The sequence below is a fragment of the Lagopus muta genome, chromosome 27 (genome assembly GCF_023343835.1).
Source record: "Lagopus muta isolate bLagMut1 chromosome 27, bLagMut1 primary, whole genome shotgun sequence".
Classification (NCBI taxonomy): domain Eukaryota; kingdom Metazoa; phylum Chordata; class Aves; order Galliformes; family Phasianidae; genus Lagopus; species Lagopus muta.
The window spans coordinates 2,338,394-2,365,819 of record NC_064459.1 but is presented as its reverse complement, the minus strand read 5'-3'; the positions used below and the strand labels follow the sequence as shown (position 1 = coordinate 2,365,819).

Sequence of the window (27,426 nt, the reverse complement as noted above, 5' to 3'; positions counted from 1 at the left end):
GCCTTTAATTAACGCCGGTCTCGCAATCGGGCGAGGCGTTATCGCGGCCCCCGCGGGGTGAAACGGCCGCCGTATCCACGCGTGTGCGGGGTGCACCGCCCCGATCCCCGCCCGGCCCCACGAGCAGGCGCAACGCGGAACGGAGGCAGCGCCGGGGGCGGGGAGGGGAAGCGCCGCCCCGAGCGGGCGGAGAACGGAGCGGAGCGAGGAGCCGGGCTGGGAGCGGGGCCGGGAAGCAGCGCCGTGCCGCCGCTCGGGCCGGGGAGCCGCGCGGTGCGGGAGCGGCGGACGCACCCGACGTGCGTGAACGGCCAACGTCGGTGCGTCCGTCCGCGGGAGCGGAGGGAAACGCGGTGGGGAAGCGGAGTGCGGCCTCCCGTTGCGGAGTGCGTGAGGGTGGGCGTAGAGATCCGCGGCTCCGTCCATCTGTCCGTCCTTTCCTTTTGTCCAGGAGCGTCATGTCTGCTCAGGAGCAAAATCCGACGGTGTCCTCGCGGATCGCTGCCGAAGCTGCGGAGTGGGACGCGGGGAATGGGTACGAAGCGGTCGCTCCGCATTGGTTTTACTGCAAGGTGACCGGCGGGAGGGAACGGTGGCTGCCGTTCAGCGTTCAGGACTCGGAGCGGCTGGAAGAGGCTCACGGTGCAGGTAAGGGAGCCGTCCGCAGCCCCGGCTGCCTCCATCGCAGCCTGAGTGCAGCCAATGCGATCCGACACGGTGACGGTGCTGCAGCCATTGCCTTCAGCTGTCAGGGCTGTGCTTCGATAGCTTTCTGCTGTAAACACCTCATCCCCTGCATGCGTGATGGGGAACCGGCCTGGTGAGGTCGATGGGAAGCATCAGGTGCGTGCCCGAGGGAAGCAGGGTGGTGATGCACGGGGAAAGCCCACAGCTCCTGCCTGGGTTGCCACATTCCCCCTTTGGAATTTGTAATTGAGACTTGTGTTTGGTGGCAGCGCATCCAGTGCTGGAGCTGTAAGTGAACGGACAGTGAGGATGGAGGAGGGAATGTAAGGTCCGGCCTCATTAATTTGGCACGTGCTGTTAATTATACATCGTTGTGTTGTGAAGCACCTTTGAAAGGGGGGACAAAAACATGAGCAGGAGGGCAGAAATGGCAGTGGGGAGATCTGTCCGAGGAGACACTGCTGCTTCACAGCACGGGCAGTGGGGGCTGTGCTGGGATCTGAGCAGAGCTCTGGGTTCTGGAGGGGAACGCTTTGAACACGGAGATCTGCAGCCCTCCAGGATCCCAGGGCCACGATTTCACACGTTGCCACTTCAGCCCAGGCAGGGAGAGCCCCTGAAAGGCTGTGCCCAAAGCTGGAAGGGAGGTGGCTGCTTACAGCTGAGTGCTTTCCTCTCACCTGCTGCCCTGGGGATGTTTGGGCATCTCCCTGCAGGCTGTAAGGGCAGCACTGGTGGTTGCTGCTGCTGCTGCTCTTTCATGGTGTGAACCCACAGAGCTGCTGCAGTCTCCTGTTTCTGGTTCAGCACACAGCTCAACTTCTTGGCCCTCATACAATTCATTGTGGTCTTCAGGGAAGGATAAAGGAGATGTGGTGGTGCCGACGTCGGGCGGGAGGTACGACGTGCACCTGAAGCAGAGGCAGCGCCTGGCAGTGTTCTGGGAGGAGGAGGTGTCTGAGGTGCGCCGCTGCACCTGGTTCTACAAAGGGGACAAGGACAACAAATACGTCCCCTACTCGGAGAGCTTCAGCCAGGAACTGGAGGTAAAAAACACCCCAGGAGCACACAGCTCACCAACAAGCTCTGCTTCTCCCTGCCAAATGCTGCCCTGACATCCCAAACTCCATCTGCGCTGCTGTTGCACCTGAGGACACGAACTCACAAGAGGCTTTGGCGTTTTCACGGCTGATTAACATAACTAAATACTCCTCTGCTTCCCTTTCCTCCCCATTCCCAGAGCGTTCTGTTCAATGCCTGGTTGTTCTTTGCCAGCCATGCAGCTCTGGCCCATCCTGCAGCCTCTCCCCGCTGTCTTTGTTCTGTGTTTCCCCCTGACCCTGCCTGGTACCACAATTCGGTTCTTGCTGTCGTAGCACAGCCACCCTCGCTCTGCTCACAGCTTTGTAAATGCAAGAAACAGTTCTTCCTGCTGCAGGGACCCACAGAATGCTTGCTGGTCCCTGCTGTAAAGGCTGGGGGCTTTTTCTGCTGTGATTACAGTCATCTGTATTCTAATGTATGAAAATACATGGCTCTGGTGGGGAAGCTTTCTGCTTCTATTCACAACAGTGGCTTTTTGGAAACTTCAGCAGGCGATACACAGAGAATCCTGCGGCCTCACCAGTTTGGGCCTGGATGATTTCTATGCCTCTTTCACAAAGCAGCACTTGAAATGGGTGGGAAAGCTCTCAAGTGGTTGAATATTCATAGGAATACCCTCAGCTGACTCAGAGGGGACGTTCTCTTCCTCAGGAAGCGTACATGATTGCTGTAACCTTGGACGAGTGGAAGAAGAAGTTGGAATCCCCAAGCAGAGAAGTCATCATTTTGCACAACCCCAAGGTGAGCAGAGCCTGGTGGCCGGGCAGGGACAGCCTTTGGCCATCAGTGCCTCTTGCCAGCCTTCCTGGGAGCCCGGTGATGCTCTTGGCTCCAGCACCCAGTGCAGCACAGTGATCAGCCCTCCTTGCTCACAGCTGATGGTTCACTACCACCCCGTTGCCACCTCCGACGACTGGGGCTCAACTCCTACAGAACAAGGGCGACCAAGGACTGTGAAGAGAGGAGTGGAGAACATCGCCGCTGAGATCCCCAACGGTGAGCGTGGGTAAACTTGGAGCCTCCCTTACTGTTATCCAAAGCACGAAGGGAGCACAGCTCTCAGCTGCAGGCTGGTGGCTGCCTGCTGCTCGCCCTTTCCCTGCTCTGCAGCCGTGACCCAGCTCTGTGAGCTAACCTGGCAGTGAGGACAGGCACGTCTTCCTGTCTAACCCCTTCATTTTCCACTTGGGAAAGTACTTATGCAAACCAAAGTGTGTGGGAAGTAGAGAACAGAATGTTGCCCCACCTGGTGCCCGTCAGAGCTGCAGGTGGGGTCACTGGGTCAGTTCCTTTCCAAGCCTCGGTCTCTAGGGCTGAGCTCTGACCTCTTTCTACCCACAGGAGAACCTCTGCAGATCGACCACCTGGTTTTTGTGGTGCATGGCATCGGCCCGGCCTGTGACATCCGCTTCAGGAGCATCGTGCAGTGCGGTAGGTGTGGAGCCAGGCAGGGCTGCTGCTCCCATCCACACGCTGCTTTGAGCTGAGGGTAAAGCCTTGGACAATGAGAAACGCTGTCAGAGCGCAATTCAAAGCATCCTGGCGCTCAGCTGGGCAGGCTGCATGGCCCGATTTGCTGACTGCAGTGGGGAGAGTGAATCAATGCTCACTAAGCCATGAAATCCCACTGTCTGGAAAGGTTTGGGCAACTGCTTTTCATCATTGCATTCTGCTGCTGCTCCAAAATGGGGTTTTTTCACACTGGATGTGGGTTTTCCAGCTGTCTAAACCTGCTAAGCTACGACACAGGAACTGATTACATCTGCTCGAATGCAGTCTGTTCTTCCATACGTTCATCTAGCACAACTGTTTCCACGGCTGCCCAATTAAAATGATGGAAATCAATCTCTCCCCCTTCTCAAAACGGAGTGATCTGTTCTCCCTCAGGCTTCCCCTTGTAAAATAGGCATCTTCACAACATTTGTTCTTCCCTTTACGTTCCTAAGAGCGCTTTTGCCCCGTGTGCCATCTTAAAGCGTTGCACGTAGGGCAGGAGGCTTGTCACAGATGGGGCAGCAGAATCCAGTAAACACACATGTAAGGACATGGAGCTTCCCTTGAGCTTGTAGTTAAAGATTCAAGGTCTTAGGGTGGCAGCAGCAGATTAAAGACCCTGCTGGGATTTCCCCCGGTAATGATCTTTTCTTTTATCTTATTAAGCGTTGTTGATGCACAAGCCTTGCCCTGCAGCCCTGCTGCTTTGCTAAGAGTTCATGCCTTTTTTTTTTCCAGTCAACGACTTCAGGAGCGTTTCCCTGAGCATGCTGCAAGCACACTTCAGGAAGGCACAGGAGCAGCAGCAGATCGGCCGGGTGGAATTCCTGCCTGTCAATTGGCACAGCTCCCTGCACTCCACCGGTGTGGACGTGTGAGTGCCCACAGCCCTGGGAGGCTGCTGCCTTCTCTTGGCTGCCATTGGGAAGAAGGGGCTCTGACACTCCTCTACTGGGCTCCTGGGCGCTCTGCTTTGGCCTCCAATGAAGGATTGCAATATCAGGATGGCAGCAGGCCTCCTCTGAACTCAAGTTTTGCCTTAGAGATGTGGGAGGGCTCAAGGGCACCTCTGACTGCAGTTTCCTCTCCTCTTTTTTTGCTCCCCACAGGGATCTGGAGCGAATCACTTTGCCCAGCATCAGCCGCCTGCGTCACTTCATCAACGACACCATCCTGGATGCTTTCTTCTACAACAGCTCCACTTATTGCCAGACCATCCTGGACACGGTGGCCTCGGAAATGAACCGCCTCTACCTCCTCTTCCTGCAGAGGAACCCAGACTTTAAAGGGGGGGTTTCCATTGCAGGTCACAGCTTGGGTAAGGCCCACAGATGTCCCTGTCGTGTTGAGCAGGGACTGTCCTGATGCTCAGGTTTTTCCCTAATGAACCAGTGATGCTCTGTCCTGGGTTTTAGGGTCCCTCATTTTGTTTGATCTCCTGACGAACCAGAAGGCTGCTCCCGAGGATGAGCACAGCAGGGAGGTATGAGCTCTGCCCCATGCATGGCAGTGGGGAAGGTAGAGAAGTTCTGAAATGCACCAAGAGAAAAAAGCACAATCCCTGTGGGCTTCATTTGCAGGGATCCAAGTTAACTTCAAGCAGCAGGGATGCTGAGGAAGTAAAAGAAATCCTGCAGAAGTTGGATCTGTCTGAGTACTGCCCTGCTTTTGAGAAGGAGAAAATAGATGGGGAAGCGCTGGTGAGCAGCTCCGTTGTTTTGCTGTCTTTGTGTTTCTTTGTTTTACTTTCCAGTCCTCCCCACCTGGGTGCATCTTCCCAGTACTGAATCACCTGCACACAAAATGTCTCTTAGCGCAGCAGGAGCAGAAGGACAAAGAACAAAGGTCTGACTGCACAGGAGCAGAGCGGCGCATGCTGATATCTGCACTGCTTACTTTCTAGCTCCTGTGTGGAGAGAAAAACCTTGAAGAAATGGGAATTCCCTTAGGACCACGAATGAAGCTCCTCCATTACATCAGCTCCAGGAGGGAGATGCAGGTATGGCTTCTGCACGGCTCAGTCTCCTCCTTCCCAGCCACATCACTCAGCTCAGACTCGTGCAGGGTCCCCATGCAGCCTGCAGGACCTGCCCTCACCAGGGCTCCTCTGTGTTGTGCAGGGCACCAAAGAACACAGCGCTGCCAGGCAGCACAGCACCACTGCCAGCAGGGATGGCCCATACCCAGACATCAGCCTGGGGCAGGTAACAGCTGAGCTGGGAGCAGTGGGACCACAGCAGCACAGAACGTGTCTCATGAAACAAAAACCCAACCCTCCCTTCTCTCTGTAGGTCTCTGCCAACTACCCTCAGCTGCTCTACAAGCCCGCCATCTTCTTTGCCTTTGGGTCTCCCATTGGGATGTTCCTCACAGTGCGAGGGGTGAAGAGAATCAACCCGGATTACAGCCTGCCCACCTGCAAGGGCTTCTTCAACATCTTCCACCCCGTAGGTATAAGAGCTGCAGCCCTCCGGTGCGAGGCACAGCGCTCAGCCCACGCTCACTGCTCTCCCCACAGTTCGACCCGGTGGCATACAGGATTGAGCCCATGATTGTCCCAGATCTGGAATTTGAGCCCATGCTGCTCCCACACCACAAAGGCAGGAAGAGGATGCACCTCGGTAAGGAGCACGGCCACCCCTCGCCCCAGCCCAAAGCCACGGCCTCGTGCCTGAGAGCAGCCCTTGCCTTTGCAGAGCTGAAAGAAGGGCTGACGCGTATGAGCGTGGATCTGAAGAACAACCTGCTGGGGTCCCTGCGGGTGGCCTGGCAGTCCTTCACCCGCACCCCACTGGCAGCTGTGGAAGGAACAAGCAGTGAGGGGGAGGCAGAGACAGAGGCGAGCGCAGAGAAGCAGCCAGGTCAGTGAGCACAAAGCTGGAGGAGCACCAGGCAGTGCTTTGCTGTGTGCTGCTGCTGAGACAAACTGCTGTTCCTTCCTCCAGATCCAAAGCCAGAGGAGGCCCAGGCGCCAGCAAAGGAGGATCCCTCCCTCGTTAACGTGGGGAAGCTGAACGGGGGGAATCGCATCGACTACGTGCTGCAGGAAAAGCCCATTGAGAGCTTTAATGAGTATTTATTTGCACTGCAAGGGCATCTCTGCTACTGGTAAGCTCCTGCCTGTCGTCAAGCTTCAGATTCGTGTCTGCTGTAGGCAGAACGCTGCCATTCTTAACACCAAGGTGAGGAGAAGCATTGCCTGCTCACGGCTGTGTCCCCACCTCCAGGGAGTCAGAGGACACCGTTCTGCTGGTTCTGAAGGAGATCTACCAGACAATAGGTGTTACACTGGACCAGCCTTTGCCAGGAAGCCAATGACCACCCCGTGCTGTTCAGTCACTTCTTGTAAGTCACCTTATGCCTACACTTCCAACCTTCCTAGGAGACCCCAGACGATATAAAGTCCATTTGAGGGAATAATGTTCCTTATTTACAGCGCTGGTTGGGCTTTCCTTTGGCCTTTCAGCACACAGGGCTTCCTTCCTCTTTTATCGTGCACAAAAGCACGTCAAGACACAAGATTTACTCCAGTGTTCTCCCTTTGCTTTCTTAGATACAATTCAATTGAGTACTCACCAGGAAAGTTCAGATTTCTTCTCTGCCTTCCTCTCTCCTCTGCTGCCGTGCCCCGCATGCTGCTTCCCCAGTACTTGCTGCTGCCTGGAGATAAAGATGGTTTTCCTCCATTTTGGGTAGGAAAAAAAACCAACCAACCAAAATCCACTTCTGCAAACACACACACAGCACTTACACTGTGACTCCCTGTGGCAACACGTGCTGTCAGCCCTGAACTTGTCTGCCCAGCTTGTAGGTTATCACAGGCTTTGCAGTACTGATGCAGACAGCTGCTTGGGCGAGGAAACGCGATACAAGGGCCTGAACCCAGCTGTGGGCTTAGCAAGGATACTCTTAGCTTGGGACCTTGAGAAATAAAAGCCTTAAACACACAGCATGGAGAGAGCAATAGCAGCCTTGAGCAAAGGAGATGCTGACTTCTCATGGGAGAAGGATGAGGCACTGCTCTCCTGCTGTAGCACTGGGCTGTAGTGCTGCAGCCTTTGGGAGGTGCAGATAAGGACTGTTGCTCATGGCCACGTGCACAGCACCCCAGGAAAGCTTTACCTCCAGATACAAACTGGATTGGGGAAAGCAGCTGCTCCAGGCACTGGGCCCTGTAGGGACAGCCCTCCTCTGCTCTGCAGGAGCACACAGCAGTGCTGGGTTCAAAGTGGCTACAGGGATCTCATGCCCGTCAGGCTCCAGCCAGTGGTTTTGTTGGCAAGTACAGCAAATGCTGCCAGCGAAGGCAGAGCCCTGATCTGTTGGGTCTGAGCACTGCCTCAGTGACTCCACCGAAGAGATTCAAGCAGTCCAGCAAGCAGCACAGCCCACACCTTGCTGTTTTGTGTTAGCTCTCCTCCAAGGGCAACAGAGAGCCCCAGGTGATCAGTTCCCTGTGACCCAAACCACTGCCAGGCTGCAGCTGGAGCCTCAGAGCGGGCAGGGGGAAAACGTTTCAGTGGCATTAAAGTCACTGCAGCCTTTGGAGCCACCTCCCTCCTGCTGACTTCTGCCCTGCATGGGGTAACAAGCCTTGTTTCCATAGCATCCATTTGTTTGTCCTCTGTTGTATTTCGTTATTTGCACTATTCAAAAGGTGTTGTTTGCAGCCTCCAACCTCCTCCCAGCCCAAAGGAACTGCAGCTGTTCATTTACTTGACTGCAGAAGCAGACATTCTGCTCCTCCAGAGTCTGAGTTACCGATTGCTAAACGCCTCCTATGGGAGTAAGAAAAGGAACAGTCTTAACATGGGACACTCATGACCAGCTTTTTAAGTTATGCACTTTGTTAAAAAAAAAAAAAAAAAGATTAAATATGTTTTAAATGTTATTTAATGTCTTTTCCAGTAAAAGCCAAAACAAATAAACAGATGACTGTGATGCATTCGGGGGAGAGGGAGAGGAGGGGGTCGAAGAATTTACGTTTGCATAATTTGAAAGGAAAGAAAAGCAATGCCTGTGAGTTCTTCTGAGGCTGCAGGGTCACGTGGGGCTGATGGGGCCCAAACTGATGACACATCAGTTACTGTTGTTCCCTGAGCTTGAGAGGCACACATCTCTCACTCTGCTGGTCTCACCTTGCAGTTTGCACACACACATGTGACACAGAACGCTCCCAGGGATGGTGGAGACTCCTGAGAAACCATTAACCTACAGCAGTCCTGCCAGAAAGCTGTGCTTAGATTCCTCCTTACAACTGTGTTAAAGCTGCAAGGGGAAAGAAAAGCAAATAAGGACCTGCCTAAGAACCCATGCAGACAAACCAAGGTGCATCGACTTACATGGAACCCAGGCCCAGCCACTGAAGGAAGCTTTTGGTACCACAGCTCATTAAAAATTAAACTCCTTTATTTGCCAAATTAAGGAGAAAAAAGAGCCAGCACAATAACACAAATAACAATCACGCTAGTTGCATCTTCTGTCTCACCCACTCCATCCACGTTAAAGGCTGCAGCCTTACATTCATTACTCCAAATTAGTTCATCTCTGACTGATGAGATGCATTTGACCCCAGCGCCACAACAGGTCCTGCCCTTCACTTCAACACACGCATCCCATGGGAAGGGATGAGGCAGCTCAGCTGCACTGAAGGGGACCTGACTGTGCTTTGCTGTGGACCCAGGAACACCCACAGCCATGGCGCAGCACATCACATCTCTCCAGTTTTCAGTGTAGGACCTTCTGAAGCTGGGCTGTCCTGTAGTCTCACGTGCTGAAGCTCAGCTCGCTTCCCAAAGGAAGGGACACCTACAGAATTAATTGAAATGAAGCCACACACCTACTGAGCAGGACAGCTTACCACCTCAGACACATCCTGTGGGCCACAACCAGCCTTCCCCTGCCCTGATACTCACGGTGCAGAAGTGCCAGCAGAATACAGTGACATCACTTAAACGTCCAGGTGAAAGCTGGAAGCTGCAGGCTTTTCTTGGTGCGCTGGCAGTTGTTTAGATATAGACAGAAATGGTTTGTGGCACATGGAGTCCATCAGAGGAGGGTAGTACTGCCTGTAGCAGAGGTACGCCAGCACAAAGCCCATTGCCGAGCCAACCAGCACATCTGCAGGCAAAGCCAGGATAAGTTACCTTCCTCCACCTTTGCAGCCCCAGAGCAGCAGGCTGCTCCAGCCTTGGGCACCACAGCTGACCCACCTTGCCAGTGGTGCTTGTAGTCACAGGTACGGGACACGGCGATGAGCGTGGCGATGAACAGGGGGAGGAGGAAAGCACAGAGCTGCAGCGCTGAGCCTCGCCGGCCAGGAGCAAAGCAGTGCAGCTTCCCAGCCAGGTAGAAGGCACAGAAGGAGAGGCCAGCAAAGGCAACTGAAAGGAAGGTCACAGAATGGTGTGTGTGACAGCAAAGCCACGCTGCCCTCTCCCCAGGCTCCTGCTCTCCACAAATTGCTGTCTGGGCACCCAGAACTTACACGAGGAATGCCCACTGGGAAAGCTTTTACGTCCCTCAGCCACCAGGCCGGGGTCACCCGTGCAGGTCAGCTCTGTGTTCACTCGTCCGTCTGGGAAGCAGCGATAGAAGAAGTCTGGCCGTGGCCTGGGGCAGAGGAGCAGAGCAGAGCAGGTTGCCCCACACTCTGTGGGATGCTTGGAGCCTCAATGTCTCCTCACCAGCCTGGGATGCACCACTGCACAGTCTTCCAGGGTGACATTTTGCCACCCCAACCACAGCATGCAGTCACCCCGACCCCGGTGCAGGCCTCCATGTGCTCATCTAAACGATGCCTGGAGAACGGCATTGCTCTAATACTACATCTTTACAACTACAAAAAAACCTTTTGTTTCAGGCTGAGCACATCCAAATTCCAGCATCCAGCCCTTCCTCCTCCTCTCCTACCTCCAACACTGCACATCCCATCCCACACAGCCCGGAGCTCCTCACCTGCCCACCACGAGCTTCAGGCTGTTGGTGAAGACCCCGTTGAGGACAAGAGCAAGGCTGGCAGCTGGGAGAGAGCAGAGAGCTCCTATCAGCCCCACAAAGGCTGCCTGAGCTGCTGGTGCAACGTTCTATGCCTCACTGCTCACCAGGCACATCCCGTGCAGCACTGAGGTCCACGTGGACAAGTTGGAGCCGAATCGCTCAGCTTTAACACCCCAGCATAATGTCTGTGTCCTGGCAAGGACTCACCTGCGAGACCCCCCCCCCCCCCCCCCCCGGGCTCCCCCAACCCCCCCAGGCAGCCCTGCGGGGCCAGGAGCTGCTCACCCAGGCACGCCTCCCGTGTGTCCTCGTGGTCAGCTCCCAGGAACAGGCGGGCAAGGATGATGAGCAGCACCGGAGACAGGAACGCGATGAACTGCAGCGAAGGGAAAAAACGGCCCAGCGTTAGCAGAGCAACCAAAACACGACGGTGAGAAGTTCTCAGGGGTATTTGTAAGCTCAGTTCAAACCCAAAGGGCGATTCCGGATGGTAAGGGCTAAAAGAACTACAAAAAATGGCTGTGCTGCTGCAAGAGCGCTGCGCTCGCAGTGACTTCAGACGAGAACTGCAGGCATCTGCACGGCTTTGTGCCCGTAGCTTTGCTTTCAAGCAACAGCTGACAAACGAAGGCAAACCGAGCGCAGGAACCGCGGCACTTACGAACATCGGCGCCGTGGGAACGCGATCCGCTTCCACGTAGGGGTTGCGATAGAGCCACATCTCCTCGGGCTGCACCACGCGTTGGAAGGGAGGCAGCAGCTCCATCACCCTGCGGAGGGAAATGAGGGCTGCGGGCATCTGCGGGGCAGGGAGCGGAGCGGAACCCCACAGCCCGGCACTCACCCGCAAACCGCCGCCAGCATCGCCCGCACCGCCGCCTCCGCCGCCAGCCCAGCCGCGCCCGCCCGCCGCATGGCGCCCACCGCGTGGCCCCGCCCCGGGTCAGAGTGCGGCGCCGCGAGTTCGAATCCCGGCCCCGGAAGAAAGGGGGGAGGCGGCCGGTGTTGGAACATTCAGAACGATTTATTGAAGTCAACCTCAAGCAAAAAGTTCAAATCGGTGGAATGTCATTTAAAAACCTTTCCAAATGAATCCTCACGGAAGCAAAAACACATCTGAATTCCAAAGTATTTGTAAAATAAAAAAGGCAACATCTCAGTAAATATAATGTACAAAAATTATATGTTCTACCATCACACACATTCAGTAAGAAGCTAAAATATTACAGGCAAGGCTAAGTACGCTAGAACCGGCTGACAATAAGCTACCTATGTACAGGGTAACCGAGCTTTACAGGCTTCACACTATGCAAGAGAACGTAGGCCGAACGACACAACCCCCAAAAATGGTATTTCTCAAAGCCTATGTGGCAAAACACCAACCATGGTACAGTAACACCCCAGAACAGCACCCGGAGCTCCGGGTCGGCTTCCCAGCTCTAGAGTGACTTCAGTGACTGCTGATGCATTGCAGGTAAAGACTGAAAGTGATTTCGTTAAAAGAACATCTCACAGAACCTACAAAGTTTGGTACGGAGGAACAAAGCGGACAGAAATGGCGACGCTGTGAAGGTCGGCGGTGAGGCCCAGGATCCCCGCAGGCAGTCGTTGCCATTGCCTTCACTTTGTGAGAAAGGAGAAGTGGCACCAAATGGACACAGAGCAGCGATGCAGGGCTCCCATCCTCACCCTGGAGAAGGGACCAAGAGCTCACAGCCGGCACGGAGTCACGCACGCTGTGCGCCCTTTTGTTTTCACATTAATTACCTGTGCAAAGGAGATTAATTCCCATCCATTCCCATTAATCTCCTGTGCAAAGCTCAGATCTCCACTCAGTTCCCCCCTCCTCCAGCAGTGAGAGCCCCTTGCTGGAGCAGAAGGACCCGAATCCACCGCTCAGCAACGCGATACGACAGGAAACAGCTTCTCTTTTCCTCCTTAGAACAAGGTTGTGAATACATCCAAAGGATAGGAGTGTATCAGAAGTGCAAACCATTTTGCTACACGAAGGTAAGGCGGGGGGGGAAAGGGGGGAAAAGCTGAGACCAAACACAAAATGGCCATCGCCGCTCAGGCGGCACCGCAGAGTCCAGTGCCACAGGAGCAGAGCTGACAGCAGGGAGGTGAACACATCTTCGATGCCGTATACAAAACAAGGGATGTATAAATAAAATAATAATAATAATTAAAAAAAAAATAATAAGCTGTATAAGGAATGCAGAGCTTCAAGTACATTAAACCCTGAATTCAATGAGGCAGAGGTTTCATGTTAAAGTGACCACTTCGTACCAGCGCTGGACGTCCCCTCCCGCCCTCCTCCCCACCCACCCCATAGTTCTGTAAAGTCTCCATATATACAGATTCTATGCTCATTGTTAATTACATCTAGTAATTGTGTCTCTCGTTCTATCCTGAAACAAAGATAACAAGGTTTTAGAAGAAAGGCCAAAATTCTACATTCCAGCCTCATTGTAACTCTCTCAGACCGTGGTGGTGACCAGAGAAGGGAATTTGCCCATACAAATCATCATCATGCCATCCTTCCTGAGCTGCAAATAATGCCTTTGATCCTTACAGTCCATTGACAGGACAAGTCTGATGAATTCTGAAAGCTACAATAATTAATGCTTGCGTCACGTGTGCAGGAAACTGCAGTAATTGACCATTGCACCATTGGGTTGTGATCTGCAGAACGCCCATGCGTTCGTACTGCAGAGCACAGAGTCCAGTAAACACCAAAGTCCTGCTAACTTAGCAGAGCAGCTCAGATGCTGCACACTACAGAGAGATCCGGGGTCGGCCGTGCACCTGAAGCACAGCAACTCCCTCCAAAAAATAAGACAAAAGTAAGGGAGAAGCAGGATTGCACGTCCCAGCTAAGGGACAGGAGGTTGCACAGCTCAATGGAGCAGCTCTGGGGATTTCCTCCAGGCCTTTGCTGCCCAGCACTGCTCCCCTCCCTCCTGAGACCACACAGATGGGATCTGGCAGCTGATGCCACTGAATCACAACACAGATCTGTCACATCTTTTCCCCCCCTCGTACAAAGCAATTGCACTCTCTTTCTCCTCCATTGACCAAGATGTGGTTGAAAAGGTGTGTTTTAAAGCTCTGCATGTGGCATACAGAACAAACTCAGCACAACTATCAAGCTATTCTGAATCCTTCCTCATATCACCCTTTAAGATTTTAGATTCACCTTCTCTCCAGTAGTGTGACATCCAGTTCTGATTTTTGTTCATGAGCTGCACAAGCTTACAAACCAATTTCCTGCTTTCCCTTTTGAGTCCAAGCCCAGCTGCTGGCTATCATTATTACTTTTTTTTTTAGTGGAAAAAAAGGAGCACCTGTAAGAAGTTTGAGAAAAAAAGTTAACCCGGAATCAAGTGGCATGGCACAGGAGTAGCAGCAGGCCCCAATTCACAGCATTTCAGAAGTTTTTAAAGCCTTTTGCAAACCTTCACATTCCGTGCTATGCAGCATAGCAGAACATCACAGCAACAGGTTGCACGTGGCAGTTGATGCTCACCAGCTGTGTTCTGCTCACTGCCATCTCCAACAGCTGCGAAGGCTTCTGGCATCAGCACACCTCAGCACGGACACAGAGTGAGGTGCACTCACACTACAGCACATCTGTAATCATTGGAATGCTCTGACTTCCCAAGAGAAAAATCATTTCAACACTACCAAGACTAATAAATAAAAATAAAGTAAACACATCAAGCCTTACAGACACCGCAGCAACGGCTGCGTTTGGAATCGCTGAGGAGGTGAAACACCCCCAGTAAGAGCTTAAAAAGAGACATTTATCACACAAAACGCTCAGAAAAATAAAATCCTTTCCGTAAATATTTTCGTAAAAAATATTTCAAGCAAGATTAGTGTTTCAGACATTCACTGCAGCATGGACCACGAGAAGTGCTTTATATTCCCACCAGCTGAGCCCAGCAGCGCTGGCGCTGCTGCGCCCCCAGACACCCCCAGGCTGCAGGAAGGCTCAGAGGTGCACTGACAGATCAGCTGCTGGGCACCACGGCTGCTTTGAGGGACTGTAGTGTATTTTGTACCTTCACAAGTGCACAAACTTTTGTTTTTTTTTTTTCCCTTCCCATCCATAAGTTTGAGAATGAGAAGGACAGCAGCCAGAAGCAGAAGCGCCACAATCCCATGTGTGTCTTCCTCGCCTGTTTTCTCAGGCTGAGAAGTCACCACGTTCCTGCAGGTTTACGTCAGCAGTTTCCCAGAGACAGGGTTCTTGAGAATTAATTCAAAGGCTCGATTTAGCCAGATGCCAGCAACACTTCAAATTAATTCCTTTTGCTCAGGGCTGCCTCCAAGAGCCATTAGCAAAAAGCCAGCACCAGCACACAGCCAAAGCACGCTGACTGCAGCGCTTGGAAAGGTTGCAGGCTAGGGGAGGAGATTCAAAGACCAACTTCAGCCTGGAGAAACTAATCCCTCTAAGCTCCTTGCTTGAGGATTGCAGGATAGGATAGGTTTGCAGAAGAAAATCTGGAGCAGGAGCCTACCTAAGCCAACTCAGGAACCTCACTGAAGCAGCCTGCTCCCCTGCAGATTAACAAAGGAAATACAGAACACAAACACCCCACCAGGCTGAGGGTGGCTGCTGTGAATCCCGTTACCTGGCTCAGCAAACACTCTTATGGATGAAGTGCTGTAGGGGACTAACTTGCTTTTCTTAGCTCTGTTAACAGTGAACGTTATGAAGTCAGAAAATCTTTTTCACTAACAACATGAACGTTCAAATCAAAAGAAACATGAAGATGGGTTGGATTCCTTAAGCACTCGAATTTCCTCTGGAGCCAATGGGAGTCTGAGAAGAAAGCAATAAAGATCCACAATAACATAATGGCCATCAAACAAGTGCAGAACTTGGCAGGTGACAAATCCACACACAGAACAATCCTCCACCAAAAGCAGTCAGAGGCAGTTGCTCCCAGGGCAGCAGGCTGACCTCAGTTCTGTGTGCTGCAGTGCGACCAAGGCCAGGAGCTCTCCTAACTAGGAAGGTTTTCCTAGTAAAGAAATGACCAGTGTGCAATTCAGCTCCTTCTGAATTTCCACCTGTCTGCAAACACCACCAATTACAGCTCTCCAAGCAAGCAACTACTTCCTTCCTTCTTAAGACATCAGCACTTGTGTTACAAGCACTCCCAAAGAGCCATACACATTATTTCTCACAGGAAAAGCTTTACAGCAATATTCACAAGTTAAACATGATATACAACCTGCCTTTAAAAATTAAGTACGGAATGGAGGCATTTCAGTCACCTGGTCTGAAACCCACTTTTGTCTTCACGATACCTGAATGTTACACAGCGCAGGGAGGGTTTTGTTCTTGTTGTAAACTAGACGTAGGAGTTACGTTGGCTTCGCTGTTTTTTGTTTGTTTTTAAAGACACGCTGACTGATCCAAACCAGATCTTCAACATCCTTGAAAAATTAAATAAATAAATATGTTGCTATGCTTTGTTTTCTACACTTGAACATCTTTAAACAGAGTATTCTTTTCAACTGTCAGAAGGTCTACTGTTTGCTTTAGAAGGCCGAGACGTTTGTTTCCCAACAGAAAGAGCTGCTTGTAGCACATTCAAGGGTAAAAGACCAAACAATAAAAAACAAACACCACTGCCTGCTTCTGCTTGGTAAGTGGTCCCACTCCCAGTTCACACAAGACAGCGCCGATGATACAGACTGAATGTGGCATAGCAGTCTCTTCAAGTTCATCTCCTATTTGCCCCTCCTCTTCTTCCCCTCCCTTGTTGTTTTTGTTTGTTTTTAAACAAAAATTCACTCCTTTGCTTCTTCTATGGGATTCTGAGGTTCCAATTTGCATTTTATCTTGTTCCAGTACTCGGGTGCCACGGGAGATTTGGGGTCATGTGTGGAGCAGCAGAGACGGCCGTCCAGTGCCGATGCCACCAGGGCTCCTTTCTCGTGATCCTTACAGAACGAATGAGGGCAGAACTCACAGAACGAAACTGCAGGATTGCTACAGATGTCACACTGATGCCACGGACATTCCCACTTTCCTGAAGATAGAAGGGGAAGGGAGAAGAGAGAGACAGGAGGCTGAGCTTCAATGAGAAACAAAGGAAAACACTGAAAACTCGAATTCGAGTTGCTCTTGGTGTTAAGACACTCTTTACTTCTTCCTCCAGCAAACAGGCTAATTTTGAGGAAAGCTTCTATGCTTGCAACAGAAAGGCACATAACACATGATCTACCACATGATTTGTGGGTGGTGACCTTGGCATATCAAGACGATGGCTGTACTTCAACTAAAAGAAAAGGAAAATTGATCCAAGGAACAGAAGCATCAAGTTAAATAACATTGCAATGCTTCCTCTCTCATCAGGTTCCTGTTACAGGGCACATTGCCACCTGATAGACTTCTAAAGCCAGACAGCACTGCAAAACCAGCTATGCTTCATGTAAACAGATGCCACAATTCAGCCCCAACACTGCCTTACTGCAGGAAGGAAAAGCAAGTGACAGGAATGCTCTTACCAAAGGGTGGTTGAGTCAGGTTAAGGCATAGGAGGTGGTAAGCTTTGGGACAGTCCTTTTTATCACACATGACAAGTTCTCCCCCATCTCCACACTGGAAACAGTTGTCTTCGTGCATCTGCTTCTGTTCTGTTTTTATTTTCCTCTTCTTCTGCTTTAATTTTGCATTCTTCACCTTCTCTTCGTTTGCTGTTGCAAATGCTGTCTAGCAATTACCAAGATAACAGCAGTCACTTTATAAATCCCTCCCATGAAAATAAATTTAATCACCTTTGGCTGTTATTTGCATTAATTAGGCTCACATTAAATTTGCTCAAAAAAGCTTTTAAGGTACAGAAGTCAGGAATGCACATCCACATGAGTCTGAAGTAACCAATTAGTAAATTAACTTTAACTTGGAAATGGCTGTACTACAGTTCATAACTAAAATCTCTAGAGACTTTCAAGGGAGGAAAACAGATCCAATTTTCACCCACATACCTTTGGACGCACTCCTAGGAAACCACTGCAGTTTTCTGCTCCACAGTGACACTCAGTCCTGCCATTCCCAAGGCAATCCAAGTTATAATTAAATGTTAACTCCATTCCTAAAACGTAAAGAAGAACAATTCGTCCACACTGACTCTGAGGAAAGCAGGTTTGCATCAGTAACATTTCTGCCTCAACAAGTGACCAAGTTCTGATAGATGTCACTTGGATTAAGCAGTTTCCACAAAGAAAACTGGGTAAAAGTCAGAAGCTTTGGATTTTAACAGCAGTGCATACACACAACAGAGCCATCCTCTTACCTGCAGGAATGTCACAAAGAGCAAACAGCCCAACTCTGATGTCACCATTCACTGTCCATTTCTGTGTTTCACAGTTTGGATTACAACTGTGGTTCATAAAGCGAGAATAATTCCCCTTTGGACCAGCATCTATGATCCGATCCTTGAAATGAAAAGGCAGAGAAACAGCACAGATTATGTTTGGTACTCACAGCAAAAGAAGTCTCTTGCTGACAAGTAACTACATGCTAAGAAGGGGAAAAAAGATTCTAGTTCAAATTAGTAAGAACAGGGAAGTTTTCCAGAGTCACTCCTACAGAAAAGGGCTTTATGAAATTGAAATAGTTCCAACCATAAACAGCTTATACTGAATGAAATCAGAGTATTCACCTTCGTAACTGTTAACATATAAAAATTGGTTACACTGTTTTCATGGGCACGTTTGATTCGCAGTCTGCACTCTTCTTCATCAATGAGCTCCCCAACGTATTCATTCACAAATTCACCCTGAAAAGCCAAAAAAAACAAAAATAAAACCATATGTAAGGTGATTTATTGTGCCAAAACTCTACGACTTCATCATCTTCATTGGAAGAAATCAGCATTCAGACTACTTCTCCAGGCTGAGGTCTCCCTTTTGCCCAGCAGTCACTGAGAAAACACACGGGTTTTTTCCTCCTAGAAACAAGAGACAGCGACCTCATCCCCTCCACCCATGGAACCTGAATTCAGTCACCTGAAACTCGCTTTTGTTCTGGGAGTAAATATCAAGTTTATGACAACTCTGTCAGAACAGCTGAACAGGTTTCACCATCAGTGCTGCACCCACACAAGTGTCTTTGAAACACTTAAAATATTTCACCTGGGAGCAGTGAAACTTTTGTCTGCGTTTCCTCAAGTTGCAGCGCTCTCACCTACTGTAAAAAAGGAGTTTTGTTCACTTTCATTCTACCTTTTTAATGTTCCTTTTTGTCCTGAGACCCCATCCACGTCGATCGGTTTTGATGATTTCAGCATCAGGGTAGAGCCTCTTGGTGAAGCACTGGTTCTGACACCTCTCTCCTGCTGGGCACACCTGGGGGTGGCACTCATACTGCAGCATCCTGTTCAGACACTCGGACTCCAGACCACAGGGGTTCTCATCAGATGGCTTGCAGTTACAGCGGGGGATTTCTGACAGATCAGCCACCTGGATCTGAACCTTCCCTATTACCTTGTTGGACTGCAGAACAAAGGGACAAAAAGAAGAAAAGCTGAGGACAATGAGCACAAAGATTCTGAACAACTTTTTCAAGTACAGGATTCCCTTACACTAAAATTAAGAACTTCATATGAAAAATATGGAGCCTGACATGTCCCAAACTGCTGGCAAGAATCAGATTCCACAGCTCTTAAGTAGGCTGAGTGGTAAAAAAAGGTTGTAACAGCCAGCATGAAACTAAGAGGGATGAGAGCAGCTTGCAAGCAGCAAAGCTCTGCCTTAGGTCGAGCTGATCTTCAACTGTTAACTTGGACTGATACTCTGCTAAAAGAATGGTTTTTGGTACCATGAGGGAACAAAAGATTTTTGGAAAGAACAGCAAAATGATTCTTGTGCATCGCCTTAAGCTGAAGTTGTTGCAAGCATGCAATCAGCTTACTCATAAACAGAAAAAAGCAGCCAACTCACTTTAATGTGTTTATATGGTGGAGGTTTCCTTGAATTTCTTTCAATTTCTAATGCTTCTTTGCTTTCTCTTTGTGCTTTCAGCTCCTGGAAACGCTTTGCTGCTTCTTCAAGTGCTGTTCAAGGGAAGGAGTTCAAAATAGGAAGCAATTAACACCAGCTGCTGTTAATCAAACATATACTTTCTCTTTAAGCTAAGAACAGAAATGCATACACAAAAAAAACCAGAAAGTTAAAGATGAATTATTGCAGTACATCATGAATCTAGCTTTATCAGATACTTTTCAGCAGAAACTGAGATATTGAACAATGATCCCATGCAGCTGAGCCCAAACACCACCTTCACATTGTCCAGACTGTGAAAGAAGTGAACCTGCCCACAACAATACACAATGAGCAGGCAGTTACAATACTTTTTATCTGCAGTTAAGGGATCTACAATGTTTGCAGCTTTATGTGTGAACACAGAACACCAGTCACATAATACTCCCATGCAGGTTAAGTGGTGATGGAGACACAAACACGTGGAATTTTTGTCATAAACCACTATAAACTTTGTTTGATTTTACCTTTCTTGAAGGTCTTGTTAATACTAGTTTGCCCCTCAGCAAAGCTTTTATCTCCTTCAACATAAGGGAAAACTCTGCCCTGGTGTACCCAATAGTAGTCATGTGAACCAAAGAAAAATACTGGGAAGTCCCCGATATCATGTTTGAGGCCCTGTATGTTGAGAGGCACAGACCTGGGATTGCAGATCTCTGCTGGCCACCACCTGGAAGCACAAAGAAAAGATGCATGTAAGTTCTGGCAACAGCAGCCTAAGCCTCCAAGCTTGCTTCGCTCTTACATCAAAAAATAAAAGCAGCCACTTCTTTCCCTTCAATTAAATTAACTCCTCCCTTACAGAACCAAGGCTACTTTTGCCACACAAAACAGCAGAAGCCCTTTGCTATTAAAGTTCTTGCTCTAAATTTTGGAAAAGCCTTGTGAGAAGATGACGTAAGAATGGATTTTTAAGACCACAAATGTTCTTGCAGGTGACAAAGAACAAACACAAGCTAAGACATCAGGGCTCTGAAGGCAGTCCCTGGTTTTCTATATTGCCATTGCATTTTACAGAACCAATGCCAGTAAAATTCAGTATCCTTCAGTGCCTGGAAAAGCAGGAGAACTCAATTTGAAGAGAAACACTGATGCCTGAAATGAAATAAATCAATCATTATATTTCAAGTTCTTGCTTTCCAAGACTCAGCTACTTTGAGTCACCCTCCTGTGATCGTACAGGACATTAAAACAAAACAACAAGAGAAGAACAAAATGGTCAACATGCCTGTAATTTCCAAGCTTGACCCAAACAATCTGCTTGTAACGTAGCTTCTTGCCAGCTTTACAGTCATTGCAATTCCAACATCCTTCAGGCATGTCTATGTTGAGACACTCAGGGTGAAAGGAAGCTGGGCAGGATTCACAGCACAACAGTTTTCCACCTTTAAACAAAGAAACCCTGTCTGGTTTATAGAAGTAAGGATTTGCCTCCTCTTGTGCACAGCAATTGATACCAATTTTTAGTCATATATTCTCAACCTTTGCTTGCCTCACAGCGAAAATATGCCAAAAGGAAGGGATCAAGTCACACTTACAGTGCTGGATTAAAATAAAAGCTGCAGTGCATTTCTGCACTTCTGCAATGTGCAAATTGTGGCTCTTAATTGCATCAGCCATCTACTACAAAGCAAATGCTTTTTTCAAGGTGAGCAAAGTTGGCAATAGAAGCAACTCGAAGGAAGCACTAGAGATGGAAGCAGTGCCATCAACTTCAATGCTTTTGGTGATGGCCAAAACTTGAACGGTGACAAAAAACCCAATTCTAAGAAATGCTTTTTCAATCAACATTGTTATGACTGAATCCCTTAGCAATCAGTTAGTGTGCAGTACAAAAACCCACTCCCACAGCCTATAGGTCGATCAATGCTTTTCTGTAGTAATGGCATCATAGAAAGAGCTCTCATTACCAATCTGTTTGTATCAGAAAAAGGAAAAATAAAGTGTTTTGAGGAACGTGAACTCAGTTACATAATGCAGTGGCACCACAGATGATGTCCTGATCCCAAAGGTTCCTTCTGCATGTAAAGGAGCTCTCAGTGCAGCGTGGCTGACCTGCACAAGTTTCCATTTCTTTGGACAAGGCAGATGCATTACACATGGAGAGCCACAGCACATCTCCAAGCCATCCTCAGCAACCAGAGCAGCTCACACAATGGGTCTCAGTAAAACACACATATTGTAGTATTTTATATAAATATATATACAGACGTATTACACATGTGTATATATATGCATTTAAGGAGCAGGAAGAAAATCAAATGTTTGTGTCCCAGGGACCAAAAATCTGGGACATACTTAAGATCTTTTGAAGGAATTTTCTGTCACAGTATGGAAAAAGAAGCACCAGAACACATACCAGAAAATCTTGTCCACCTATAGACTTTCCAAATTGTCATTACATTAATTGATTGTTGAATGTTGCAATAAGCATTCCTTAAACAAATGAATCACACGACCAATACTGTATTTCCTCTGCTACAGCCAGCAAATTCCAACCATGGTGGGTTTTCCAGACTTTCCCCAAAGTCAAACTTCAACTTCTCAAGTAATTTTTGCAAATATGATCTCAGAGGAAATACAGCCCCAGTGTAAATCACCACAGCATCATCCAACACGGTAAAATGCCAGGAGATGCAAAAAAATCAAGCAAAATCAAACAAATCTTTCAATGCTAAGCAAGAAAAAAAATTGCTCTCAGGATGCATTAGTAAGGTATTGCTCAAGCTAAGCAGAGGGCTCAAAATAATTTTTGTTTTCAGGACTTACAGAAACTACTGAAAGCCATCAGTCTAGCAACACTGATAATAACCTAACTTTAGAATGGTTAATTGGGCACCATTTCTGTGGGGAATAAAATATAACATCTGAGTATTTCATAGAGACAACGTGCATCTCCCCATACGGTGTTCTGAGACACTCCAGCACTGCACCCACGCCAGCATGAAATGAGCTCTCTCTCCTGGCAATAAACCCTGCTGTTTTCTCCACAGGACAAAACCCCTCTGCTGGAGGTGCAGCCTCTCCTGCCACTCCTGCCCAGCACAGCAGCAGTGCCAGGAGCAGCAGCAGGAGAGGAACAGCCCGAGGACTGCAACACACACACACACAGCACGACCTCACCACCTTCCCTCTGCATCTCCTCTGGAATGGCAACAGCACCCAGCAATGTTCCACCTGAAAAATCCTCCATTCCCTGGGGCTTGGCTTAGCCTACCTACAAGATCTGACAGAGATTTCCCCTCTTCTTCTGTACATAAAACCAATTTAAGAAGCTGTTGTTCTGTACACCATCGAGGTAAGCACTGAACTGCAATGGTACCAAGCTCTGTTTGCCTCTTCTTCCTACAGCTGTGTGAACAGCTTCCTGACAGTGGAGTAATCTAGGCCAGATACAAAATGATTTAGCCTCTTCCAAAGAGAATTTAGTGACAGCAATTATTTTAAGCCCTTTAATAATAATAATAAAAAAAATTGCCAACGACATGAACACGCTCACAATAATCAATGAGTGAAATTTACTGAAAAGCAGTAAGTGATGCTTGACAAGCAGACATATCTTGTTTGATTTAAAGATAGAGAAATAATAGAAAAAGCAAAAGTAAATTAAAAGAGAAAGAAACTATTTTGGTTACCTTTCTCACATTTCTTTTTGGAAGCTGACGAAGGAGGAGGAATCATAGGTAATTTCATCAACTCAGCACGATTTGATTCATTCAGTAGGTAGTGGGATTTATAGGCATATGAACTGAACAGGGGGTCTGAATGATCCTGCACTACCAGCCCTATACGAAACAAACAGAAAGAGATGAGTTGCAATGAAACTACCCATGATTCCGTAAAGGAGAAAATAAAATAAAGCAAATGAAACACCTATAATGCATACACGAGTGAATGAAAAAAAGATAAAATGATAGATAAAGAGAAAAGAAAAGTCTGGCAAAGTTTCTTCACTAAGAAGGAGGTCACAGGTCAGAGAGACTAAATTCAGTTGTAACTGGAAAAACCTACAGCGGATAAGCTTCTCCTAACTGGAACTTCAATAGTGCTTTTACACTTGTGCATCTACAGGAAAGCACAAGAGAAGTGTCAACCCAGTGTCATCCTGTGCAAACCACCCTCCCAAATGAGCAAAAGCAAGCTCATGTGAAGAGCTGGGTGATGGCAGCCATTGCTTCTAAGGCAATACCAGCAGCTGGGGCTACAGGCTGGAAGAACACAAATCCTCCACGCGGCCCCACAGGTGCAGAATTCACCATCCCACATCCTAGAAAGCCAAGATCTTACCTATGGAAGCATTCTGCCTTTATAATTGGTTTAGAATTAAAAAAGTAACAGGAGGGCTCAGTGATTCTGCAAGCAGCAGAGGAGAAAGAATGGATGGAAATTCTGCCCTACACCCATTGTGTTTAGGTAAGAATTGCACTAACAGCCTCCCCACAGCTGCCAAATCAGCCCTTTTGGAGTAGCACCCTGTTCTGCTAAATGCCTTTATTTCAAATGATGCCTGCATGCTTTTTTTCCTGTCTTTCTCCACCAAGAAGAGTCTCCCCACACTGCTCCAAGTCAGGCAGCGCAGGTCAGAAAGCCAGAGGTACAGGAGAGAAGCATTCAACCAATAATTCTGGGAAGTGTCACAGCTGAGATCCAAAGAAGCATGGAGGATGAGGCACCAAGATAGCCACCAACTCACTGCCCTGAGAGAGGGGCACGGAGCCGAGTGCTGAAAAGAAGCGTTGGAATTGTGGTACCTAAAAAACTGGTGAGAGCAGAATGGTGCCTGCCTGCCTGCCAAGCACGTCCTCAGAACAGCTCCTGAAGCAAGGATGATCTACACACATGCAGTTACATGAACTATGAAGTGCTTCAATGAAGGATATTTCAGGAAGGTGAATAAGAAGACTTAAATGTTTTCCTTAAGTACCTCATGATGATTAAGTTTTAATGATGCTTTTTCCCCACCTCACTCCTGTTTTGCATCTAAACACAGAAAATCTCCTTCTAACATCAACTAAAACTCTTCTCACACAGATGCCTAAAGTATTTCTAGCTTGTTCAGCTCCCCATTTCCTTCTGAGCAGTTCTTCTCTCACAGATGCTGTCCTTACCTTGTGTCCCTATGCTGACCACATATGACTGACAGAACTCAATCCAACCCATCCAGTGAGTTTGCTCTTGTAGCCTCACACAGTCTTTCACCAGAGAAAACAATGTTTTTGCATTACTTGAGTAACTGGTGTGCTGTAACTTATCAGCTTGCTGTTTGGAACGACTCAAGTGACTGGAGAACCAGAAAAGTAAAAAAAAAAAAATGGAAAGAAAAAAAAGGAAAAAAAAATATGGACACATGGAAAATCCTAGCATGGAACTTGTTTACATGGTATTGGAAATGCTTTCTTTTCAAAGTTCTCAAACATGATGGTAGTTTGAATTTAAAATGATTCTTTTTCTAGCTCATGAGTAAATCCTCACTCCCAGCCTTAAACACTTGTTTCTATTTGTGAGTGGTGAAAGAATCCCCCTTCTGCTTAACAGACAGTGAATAATAAGTGCTCATTCTCAGCTTGCAATGACTAGAACTGGGGGCTCAGCATCTATTCTTTTCTACTGGCAACAGAAGCATGCCTTCTGAGTGAGGGACCAAAATAGCATGTAGAAGCTTAACATGAACTGCTGACTACACCAAAAATCACAGAAAGCATTAAAACCCCTCACAGCCCTAAGAGATGTTTCTTTCACATCACTTTTATCATTAAACTGCACAAGTGACAACAGAAGAACTATAAAACAGAGGGAGGAAAAAACAGTTGTGCTCACCTCTTGCACAAACGAAACAAAAGCCTACATTTACAGCTGATGAGGAGTGATTCCTTTTGGAATGGTTACTACAGATGAGAATGTGGGATGACACAAATAAGCTTCCTGCAGCAATACAGCCATCTCCTGAGTGATAGGCAATGGGACATCTGAAACATCTCACCATGCGACCTGTTTAATATAAATGCAAAAACAAAATGCACCATGTCACCCTGGAGTCAAGATTTGGTACAAGGCAGCACAGACAGAGGCAGGACTGACTTTTATTCCATGCGTTGTGCTAGATTACAGACATTTACATCTTGGAAAAAGTTTCACAAAAGTTAGCTTTCACTTCAGAACCCTGTTGGGAAAAAAAAAACACATGGTTTAAACATTCTAGAGTTCGCTTTTTTTGCTTATTTTAGTTCATTTCTAAAAGGATTCTTTCTTCCCCTGAATTGTTCTAGCAGTCACTCCCAACTGTCTTTAGGAAAAAGCAAACTCCTCAGCCTCGTGCCACTAACCCTCAGCTTACACTAAACTCAGCAACAGAAGCCAACGTCAGCATTGCAGATCCAGGCGTGCTCACACCAATGGTCTCAGGCTGCTAGCTGCTTTCCCACCCACAACAGATTCAAAGACCTCGTTAAGAACGAAGCCCTTCTTCCTCGCTGCGTTACTGGCAGTCAGACTCATCGTGGTGATGCATCTGACGTTTCTCCTGCTGTTCAGAGCCAGCTCTGCTCTCACCTTTGCTTGCTTTATGGATGTCCTTCTCCACGGAGCAGGCAGAGCAGCAATGCTGAGGGCACCGAAATCCTCGTGACTCAAACAGAGCTGTGGCAAACTTGCGCACGCAGGCCTCGTGGTAGAATTTACCGCAGGTGCTGACAGAGCAGCGCTTCACATCTTTGCCAGGGAGCTTGCAAGAAAAGCACGTGTGTTCTCCTTGTAAAAGAAGGAATAAAGAAGCCCAAATGTAACTGTCAGTACTTCAGGATACAGATGCTGTTAGAAAAAAAAACATCTGAATGAACAGAACTTTGCTGCTCTGATCAGCACAGATGTTTGTTTGGTGCTACAATTCACAGGCACTACTGAACTGCTATTAACCTGAACTGCTTTATGCTGAGAGGACTCTCAACAGTTTGTCACCCTTTCTCTTCCCAGTTACTTGCCAAGTGAAAATCTGGCATCAGAGGTTAAGAAAAGTAACAGAACAGACCAAACGGAAAGATTTTAAGGTTCTGTAAGTAAACCTTATTTGTTCTGATCATATTGTGGCAGAGCAGGAAATCCTTGCCCATTTCTCAGCCCTGGGAACACACTCACCATTTTTACACTCTGTGCAGAAGAACTTCTCCTCCGGCATCGCCTTCAGGCCCAGACACTCCATGTGAAAGGTGCTGCAGCACTCGCCCTCACAGGACACCAGTGACTCACCAGAGCTCTCACAGATCTTAAACAGAGTTACAATAAGTCAGGAGAATTGCCTTACATCCCACAGCAGACTTGACGAAATCTATGGGCTGAAAACAATCCAAGAATTTACAGCAGCTTTCTCCTGTAACAGCCTGAGTCTCTCCAAAACAGAAGTAGTTCTATGCAGGATCCACCTGGAGTCCTAGTTCTCTCATACTTAAATAGAAAGACGAGCTTCTCCTTAATATTCCTAATCCACAAGCTCTCCTAGGAACTATCTTCAGATCACAAAGTCCTAAAAGCCTTAATATTCTAAGATAACAAATCATACTGGTTTGCTTTTAAGTCTATCACCTCAAACTAACAGGAACAGCCAAAACATCTTTACAGTTCTTTTTACAGTGCCATCATTTACCTGACAAACAGTGTCTTTTTTATTTGTTCCAGTTCCTCTCCTGGATAAGCTGGAGTCCACTGACTGCACATCAGAAGCATCAGCATCGACAGCAGCTGATGGGCTGTCAGAACGCTTTCCAAAACTACCCTACAAAGAGGGAAAGTCCAAGGCACTCAAACAAGACACTTTCAAAGGACAAATCACACTGTGCAAAACAATATTTATATCAACACTGATTAAAAGATTATTCAGCACATCAAGAGGTTCAAACATCTTTGAAAAGTTGTTGGACTTCACTGCAATGACTCAAGAAATGCTGCCTTTTTGACATATCTTTTACCTGGACAAGCAAAAAAAATTGTCTGTTTCACTCTTGCCAGAAATCTCTTTGTTTCATACTGGTGTCCCAAAACCCCCAGGGAATCCAACAACTTTTCAAAGAGCAAAATGAGTCAGTG

At 48.1% G+C, this 27,426-nt stretch overlaps 3 protein-coding genes across 11 annotated transcripts in view; 1 reads left to right on the top strand and 2 right to left on the bottom strand.

The window, feature by feature from the left end:
• Nucleotides 1–57: 57 nt before the first annotated feature.
• On the top strand, nt 58–8,560 carry DDHD2 (DDHD domain containing 2). 4 transcript variants are annotated; one of them, XR_007373388.1, is made up of 18 exons: nt 157–320; nt 452–648; nt 1,543–1,733; nt 2,443–2,532; nt 2,667–2,787; nt 3,133–3,222; nt 4,024–4,159; nt 4,395–4,603; nt 4,701–4,768; nt 4,866–4,985; nt 5,189–5,284; nt 5,406–5,489; nt 5,577–5,732; nt 5,804–5,906; nt 5,982–6,146; nt 6,231–6,393; nt 6,513–6,977; nt 7,956–8,560. XR_007373388.1 is itself a non-coding variant. In XM_048927990.1 (18 exons), the coding sequence occupies exons 2-17, from the start codon at nt 459–461 to the stop codon at nt 6,601–6,603; spliced, it is 2,073 nt and encodes a 690-aa protein (XP_048783947.1). In that variant the 5' UTR covers nt 157–320; nt 452–458; the 3' UTR covers nt 6,604–6,630; nt 7,956–8,560. The 4 variants fall into 4 exon arrangements, 3 of the variants coding, with proteins under 3 accessions (XP_048783948.1, XP_048783947.1, XP_048783945.1); XM_048927990.1 differs by having other exon boundaries at nt 6,513–6,630; XM_048927988.1 differs by having other exon boundaries at nt 6,513–6,630; nt 6,839–8,560.
• Nucleotides 8,561–8,673: 113 nt separating this feature from the next.
• On the bottom strand, nt 8,674–11,298 carry PLPP5 (phospholipid phosphatase 5). The gene is made up of 8 exons (XM_048927992.1): nt 11,129–11,298; nt 10,946–11,054; nt 10,570–10,660; nt 10,243–10,306; nt 9,773–9,897; nt 9,498–9,668; nt 9,201–9,405; nt 8,674–9,093 (listed from the first exon to the last, which is right to left on the bottom strand). Exons 1-7 carry the CDS (start codon nt 11,296–11,298, stop codon nt 9,236–9,238), a joined length of 900 nt encoding a protein of 299 aa, XP_048783949.1. The 3' UTR covers nt 8,674–9,093; nt 9,201–9,235.
• NSD3 (nuclear receptor binding SET domain protein 3) overlaps nt 11,288–27,426 on the bottom strand; it is a 34,057-nt gene continuing 17,918 nt past the window's right edge. For 4 of the 6 annotated variants that reach the window (XM_048927982.1, XM_048927984.1, XM_048927983.1 and 1 more), the window contains exons 11-24: nt 26,987–27,115; nt 26,482–26,608; nt 25,900–26,097; nt 25,168–25,338; nt 22,986–23,135; nt 20,579–20,735; nt 19,818–20,020; nt 19,252–19,364; nt 18,535–18,804; nt 17,973–18,089; nt 17,604–17,745; nt 17,296–17,402; nt 16,816–17,020; nt 11,288–16,337 (exon numbers count right to left, since the gene is read on the bottom strand). In XM_048927982.1, the coding sequence (XP_048783939.1) occupies nt 16,096–16,337; nt 16,816–17,020; nt 17,296–17,402; nt 17,604–17,745; nt 17,973–18,089; nt 18,535–18,804; nt 19,252–19,364; nt 19,818–20,020; nt 20,579–20,735; nt 22,986–23,135; nt 25,168–25,338; nt 25,900–26,097; nt 26,482–26,608; nt 26,987–27,115 (2,331 nt within the window). In that variant the 3' untranslated portion in view covers nt 11,288–16,095. Of the gene's footprint in view, nt 16,338–16,815; nt 17,021–17,295; nt 17,403–17,603; nt 17,746–17,972; nt 18,090–18,534; nt 18,805–19,251; nt 19,365–19,817; nt 20,021–20,578; nt 20,736–22,985; nt 23,136–25,167; nt 25,339–25,899; nt 26,098–26,481; nt 26,609–26,986; nt 27,116–27,426 lie in introns of those variants that run through there. The other 2 variants (XM_048927986.1, XM_048927987.1) reach the window with 2 other exon arrangements.